General features: G+C 41.3%; 1 protein-coding gene across 1 annotated transcript; it reads left to right on the forward strand.

Annotated features, from left to right (window-relative positions):
- Window positions 1-5,639, forward strand: LOC122875331. Its single transcript, XM_044194310.1, has 4 exons — window positions 1-243; window positions 697-786; window positions 1,512-1,787; window positions 3,774-5,639. Exons 1-4 carry the CDS (start codon window positions 183-185, stop codon window positions 4,043-4,045), a joined length of 699 nt encoding a protein of 232 aa, XP_044050245.1. The 5' UTR covers window positions 1-182; the 3' UTR covers window positions 4,046-5,639.
- The last annotated feature ends 1,160 nt before the right edge of the window (window positions 5,640-6,799 follow it).

The raw sequence follows: 6,799 nt of genomic DNA on the forward strand, positions 1-6,799 counted from the left end.
ACACACCCACACCCACACCCACACAGTACAGCTCACAGTCTCCTGAGCGGTGACTCAGGCCTGCATGTTGGGTGTTGTTGGAGGTTTCCTGACCTCTTGGTGTGGACAGAAGCAGGAGGATGGACAAAGTGGACGGTTGAACAAAGTGTAAGAGAGATCCTGAGCAGTCATGATTATCAGACATGTTTCCAGGAGACCATTTACCTGTGGACGGAACGGAGGAACAGAGCAACCCGACTAAAGGCAAGTAGTCATGATCTGACCTGAAATAAGACGTAAAAGCAGTCTCTGACCACTTGTTAAGGGCTAAGATTCTGTGCTGCTATTCATTATCTGTAATGTTTACCATTTTTATCCCAAAAGTATTGAAAAGATTAAGAGTTTTCCCAAGAAACGTCCCACTGGGCAGGGTGGTAAAAGCCCTGCAACACAATAAAAACATCAAGGGACACAAAAAGTTGAATTAATTTAATTTAATTATGTGAGGGTCAGAAGCTCTTGAAGGCAGGATTACACTGCACATATTAAATGGCAGTAATTTTGATAAATTACTATTGTCTTAATGTAAAAATATATATATTTTCAAAACAATCAACCCCAAAAAAATGTAAGCAAATTTTAAAAAAAAACCTGGACTTGCAGATTTTTTTATGTGGGTGTTTCAGCTAACATGACTTTCTTTTGATGTGTCTCAAGGTAGTGCGTGTTTAAAATCAGCACAGGAAATCCTTTCAGCACGTGACCCTGTTAGCAGAGGAAATACCATCCCCACTGACCTCATCAGCAGTAAGTGGAAACCGTGAGACCTGTGTAGCAAACAATACACTGACCGCAATTAAAAGTTGTGACTCTTGACAAGAGGTCGGACTGGAAAATAAATCAGTTTTATTAACAGTAAGCAGAGAAGGTACAGAGTATGTAAGCTGAAAGTGATCACATCACTGTCACACTGTGTGTTATTTAATCTCTTTTGAAATCAAGTGTTTAACTCTGCGCTGCTGCCATTTTTCAGGCAATAATAATCAGAAGTGAGAAATAAACTGCCAACCCCCCAATAAAGGTTTTGACACAGGGCCACAAAATTTGCCAGAATTTGGGGCCTGCCTTACTTTACTGGAGCAAGTTCCCTACCAAATTAGAATTAATCAAATTACAAAAAACCCCAAACAAAAACAAAACAAAAAAATCATTTTGCGGGACCCTGGCAGTCTGGGGGCCGTGGTGCAATTATCCCCTTTGCCCGGTTGGCAATCTAGACCTGTTTCTAAATTTTCAAATGCTCAAAATATACCAAAACATCTGGAGAAAATGATAAATTCCTGCGTGCAAAACAAGGATGTTCCAAAACGGTTTCACACTTACCAGTCTGTCCCTGTAGCACTTTCTAATTTTAAATTCCAGATTGATTACAGTTTGAATTTGCTTTGTGCTCACTCAGAAGCTTTATCATTTAGGAATCTCCATTCTGTCCCTGTTCTGTGTAAGACAATCTTTACTGTATATTTGCCCAGCCCAGCCTGTGCCTGTTGCAGAGCCACCTGCAGAGGCCTCACAGGAGGCAGCAGGGTTTAAGAAGCATCAAAGTGACCTCCAGAAGCCCATCTGCCCGCAATGTGGCCTCACAGTCCCAGACCAGAGACTCCCCCCTCTCCCGGCGGGCCTGAGCCAACTGCAGGGCCCCAGCTTGTCGGTGCACAGCAGCAGCAGCAGGAGGAGCAGGAGCAGGAGCAGGACTAGGAGCAGGGTTAGTGTGGCTCGCTCACACCAACATACTTCTACACCTGCTGGTAGGCACAATAATGTGGTTCACTTCCACACACTGTTTAAACAGAACCGGGCAATCTGATCTAAAATTTATATCACAATAAATTGTCACATTTATCGTGATAACGATAGTTGAACTCATTGCACTGCACTTTATCGGAGGTTGGGAATTGAATCCGAATTGCCAAACTTAGTCCTCTCCCTTGAAGCCTTTTCTCTTGTAAAACACAATGCTTGAAAACACAAAATGTCAAATTTGTGTGGCTTGTCCAAGTATTTTTTCGAGTGTGGAGTGCCTCTCTGATGCGCAAAGCAGGAATAAGCTTGCTGCCCCTTGTGGCCAAAGGGGGAAAACATTACAGGTGATGAAACCACAATTATAGTAGATGTTTTCCCCCCATCAGCCACAAGGGGCAGCAATGCGACCGTTCCTGCTGCACTCGAAAACAAACTGGGAAAAGTCACACAAAAGTGAGATTTATGCTTTTTCTGAAATATTTTCAAACAGTATGTTTAAGTTTTACAAGACAAAAGGATTCACAAGGATTTAACAGCTGGTTAAAATATTAGTCAGTTTAACTTCCTCACTTCCATTAAATAGCAGCACTTCGTACTTTACTTCGTGATCAATCACACAACGTTCCCTACGCAAACCTACGGGTAAAAATCGAAACATTTTTACAAGTTATCCAGCGGCCGGTCACATCTTCAAATGTGTTTTTGTGATCTATCAAATCATAAATGTTTTTTTTCCTGGGGCGAAACTCAGGTTCAAATTCAACATTTCCACAGACTGCTCTGCTTCGCTCTGCTCGGCTCTGCCAGCCAGCCAGCCAGTGGCCGGTGCAGTCTGTGGACATATTGAATTTAAAGATTGGTTTCACCCCAAAGAAACATTTTATCTCACCGGGCAGACAATGGACATCAGTGAGATCACAAAAAATACCTTTGAAGATGCAACGTGCTGGATAACAAGTAAAAACAACTGTGTCCCATGCAGTGGATAAGGAGTTCCCAAACTGGGCTGTGGTTGTTTTTTTTATTCTCAGTTTAATTTCATGGAACTGAGATTATTTATTCATTGAAAACTGAGACAAGAGTAAATTTAGGTCCAAATTTGGTTTCTCATCCACCATTAAAAAAAACAGCATAAAAACACTGTGTGTACATTCGGAGGATTTTTCTGTCACTACCAAAGACAATCTATCTTTTTACACAAATGGAGCTCTAAAAAGTTTCCCTTGAAGAATTTCAAACTGCTGCTCTTTCTTCCAGTTTTATCAAAGTGTGCAGTGGACCACTCCTTGTTTATCATTGTGTTCATGTTGTTATCTCTATGAAGTTGTGCATTAAATCAATACAGTGGCCACACATAATGCTCCTTTTCATCTACACACATATATGGATATTAGCATAAGTTATGTGTGGAGGGGGGGGGGAATAAATGGAGCGGCTAAGCAGGAAAATGCTGAACCCCACTCCCCAGGGAATTCTGCCATCTCCTTTTCATTTACTTTAGTAAACAGGATAAAACAGCTCGATTTGCATGAGCTCACTCACTATCTGGTCCTTGCGAGGATGAAAACGGTAGCTGAGAAATAATACAACGGCTAGGATCACGAGAGATGCACTGTAACACACCAGTGGGGTTAATATATGCAATTTCATCTGCACCTAATTTGGGTGGGAGAGCAATTATCTTGTGACAGCTTCCTCCTAGTTGTTGTTCATCACTGGCAGCCTCTGTGGCCTTTTTTTGTTTTCCCCCGAGGACTGAACGAAGCTGTGTGATTAAGTAAACACAATCACACTTGATCACTGCAGCAGAGTAGTTTCTCTTTTAAGTTCTAGTTCTAGGCATAACAAACAAACATGCGAAAGATTAATTTAGGGTTAATAGAATTGTTAATCCCCATTTCTGATGGTGTCTGACAGGCTTTTAGAACATACAACAGCTTTTTTTGTGACCTCGGATATGATATTTGTTGCTAAATCATTTTTCCCCACAGATTCCTGCTTACAGCTGCTGCTGGCGTGCCTGTCGTGCCAGGGCTCGGTGCTGCTCCTGGGTCTGTTGGAGGCCTGTTCCTCCTGCCTCCACACCCTCTGCTCCTCCTGCTGCCACGCCTGCGCCCGCTGCTGTTCGGCCATCCAGGAGGCACCCGTGGAGGAGCTCAACTGCCACGCCCACTGCCACTCGGTGCTTTTCGAGTCCTGCTGTGAGCCAACCGAGTGTCTCGAGTTTTGTCTGGAGTGCTGCGAGATCTGCCATCGCAGCTAGGAGGCAGCTGGACCACCAGGCCTGAGGACTAACATATAAGACAGGTGGCAAGACTGAAACAACAGACATTAAAACCAATGTGGCACTACTATGACATTTCTTGTGACTACACATCATCTTATTGAACTTGTTGTGACCCTCAATAACTTAACAATAACAATACTTTGTGACCCCCAATGTATCCACTAATTATTCTTACACAAAATGCTGCTAAAATAATTCATTTTTATTGACTTCAACCCACACAATCACTTTCCAAAGAGGGAAGATTTGACTTCATTGCTTCACACTTTTCTTCAGTAAAGGGGATTTTATGTATCTTTATGAGCTAAAGCACTTTTAAATAAATGATTCAAAATTTTGGGAAATTCACATATTTGTTTTCTATCCAAGAATTGGATGAGAAGATTGATACCTCTCTCATGACTGTGCTCTGAATACGGAGCAGGAGCCAGGAGGCGATTAGCTAAGCTTAGCATAAAGCCTGGAAGATGGGGGAAGCCTGGCTCAATCCAAAGTAAAAAATAAATAAATAATAATAATAATCCAACTACCAACACCTCTAAAGCCCACAAATTAACATATTGTATCATGTATCTTGTTTGTTTAGTCCATACACCAATAGAAATATCAAAAACAAAATTGCATTTTAACAGGGAGTTAAGTGCTGTATAGTAAATACGTATTTGTTGACAAACAACAATATATCCATCCGCCCAGTGCTGCAGTGCAGTGTCTCTGCTCATTGCCTGGCAACCTCACCGGGAGTAATGTGCTGTTACTCCACGTAAAACCACAAATTGTCCTTTTTACACTTCTGCTTGTGTGCACATTAAACAAACTAGAGACAGTTTGTTAATTAGTGAGCTTTAGAGTTGCTGGTAGGCAAATATTTTAACCTCCGACAGGGCCAGGCTAGCCCTTTCCCCACACTTCCAGTCTTTATGCTAAGCTAAGCTAATTGCCACCATACTTTGGGAAATACACTTATGTGGTTTTTTGCAGAGAGAAGTTCAATACCGCTTTTGTATCTGTCCGTTGAATTTGAAGCTACAGCCAAGAGACAATTAGCTCACCTTAGCATAAAGGCTGGAAAACAGCTACTGGAGCCTGCCTGTGTCCAAAAGTAGAAAATGTGCCTACACCTCGTACAAGAACCAAAGTGTAAAAACAAGTTGTGGTTTCATGGGGGGTTATCTGCTGGACTTTTTCTTGGCATGGAGCATTGACTTCCTGGAGTCTTATCGTTACTATGAGGTTACCAGGCGAGCTGTCTCCTCCTGTCTCCAGCCCTCATGCTAAGCTAAGCTAACCGCCTCCTGGCTCCAGCTCCGTAGGTTCATATATGAAAGTGGTGTCAATCTCCATCTAACACTCTGCAAGAAAGTAAAAGAGTGTATATCCCAAACTATTCTCAGCTCATTGCAACCATGCTGACAAGAGGAAGGAATAGATGCATTATTTATCTCCTGGTTGATTTTTTAGAAAATAGATTCAGGGACCTTTTGAAATATTAAAATAAATTTGCCAAGGTCATTTGTGCTGCTTCTTAAATCCCTCCAGATTGCCAGGGTGAATAAAACTGAAGCCAGCGTGGGACTCATTAATACTCTAATGTTGTTGTTCTTGATGCATTGCTGAACAACCAAACTATTTTTTTTTTGATAAACAAGCACAGAAACTTGCTGCAATGCAGCATGTACTACAGCTACAGTGCCCAGATTCAGGCTTTATCTCACAGAAATGCCTTTTGTTCGTACATTAAGTTGCATTTAATGACTTTGACCCAGCGAGACCCTGAACGAGAGGGGTCTACCTCTTTGCTCAGTTTTGTACTGGTTCTCATGTTATAAGATTGCAAGTTTGACTTCTACCTGCACGACTCTTTGCAGCTGGGGAACGGGGCGACACAAAACTTGTCAGCTCTCTCTTGAATCCCTTTTCATATTTGTCATATGAAGCACTTAGAACATAAAAGGACGCTTATTCTCTCCAGATCTCGGAAGATCGATGCCGGCTCCCTTTAAAGTCGTCGTGTGAGATGACAGCAGAGAGGCAGAGTAAACAGCCAAAAATAAAACAAAGCGGCGATAAAGACAACGCTGTCAATCTGTCTGGGCGAGCCAAGAGGCTCATTTAAATCATGTTAGAGCGAGTAAATCGAATTTAAGTATCTCTTTTGCCCACAACACATTTGGATTCTGCTAGAGACAAGAAGCAACGGTGACGTCTAATTTAGAGCATGGCGAGCATACACCAACAAATAAACACTCAGGTTTGTTCCACTTGTCCCCCTCAATTTGTTATACCCTTTACCCACAGCTGATGTCTACCTCCACAAATCACAAACAGCTGACATTGTCAGAGTGAATTCAGAACCTACATATGTTGCAGCCACACGGTGGGTGTTATTTTTCTGACATTTTATAGACCAAACAATTACTTGATTAATGTAGAAAATAATTTGCAGATTAATCAGTAATGTATAAATAACAATCCTTAGTTGCAACATTTGTGCTTGTTTTTGTAGTAAAATAGTAACATGATAAAATACGAATCATAAAAAAGCAAATGCACAAAGAAGGGGTAATGAAAATAAAAGTAAAGATTCAATCAAGTTACAACTGATGAAAACTAATTACAAGAAATGATTTTACACTATAATTAACGAGACATTTTTGGCTCATATCTGAACCCCCATTAATACTCGTTATTTCATTATTTATCACCTTATTCAAAAACATTTCATCTGTG

This window comes from Siniperca chuatsi, linkage group LG4 (genome assembly GCF_020085105.1).
Source record: "Siniperca chuatsi isolate FFG_IHB_CAS linkage group LG4, ASM2008510v1, whole genome shotgun sequence".
NCBI classification, from domain to species: Eukaryota; Metazoa; Chordata; class Actinopteri; order Centrarchiformes; family Sinipercidae; genus Siniperca; species Siniperca chuatsi.

Excerpts from the sequence above, each read along its gene's own strand:
- LOC122875331 (XM_044194310.1), top strand. The coding sequence starts at position 183 with ATGTTTCCAGGAGACCATTTACCTGTGGACGGAACGGAGGAACAGAGC. Across the intron at positions 244-696 it reads ACAGAGCAACCCGACTAAAG|GTAGTGCGTGTTTAAAATCA; the intron begins GCAAGTAGTCAT and ends ATGTGTCTCAAG. Across the intron at positions 787-1,511 it reads CCCCACTGACCTCATCAGCA|CCCAGCCTGTGCCTGTTGCA; the intron begins GTAAGTGGAAAC and ends ATATTTGCCCAG.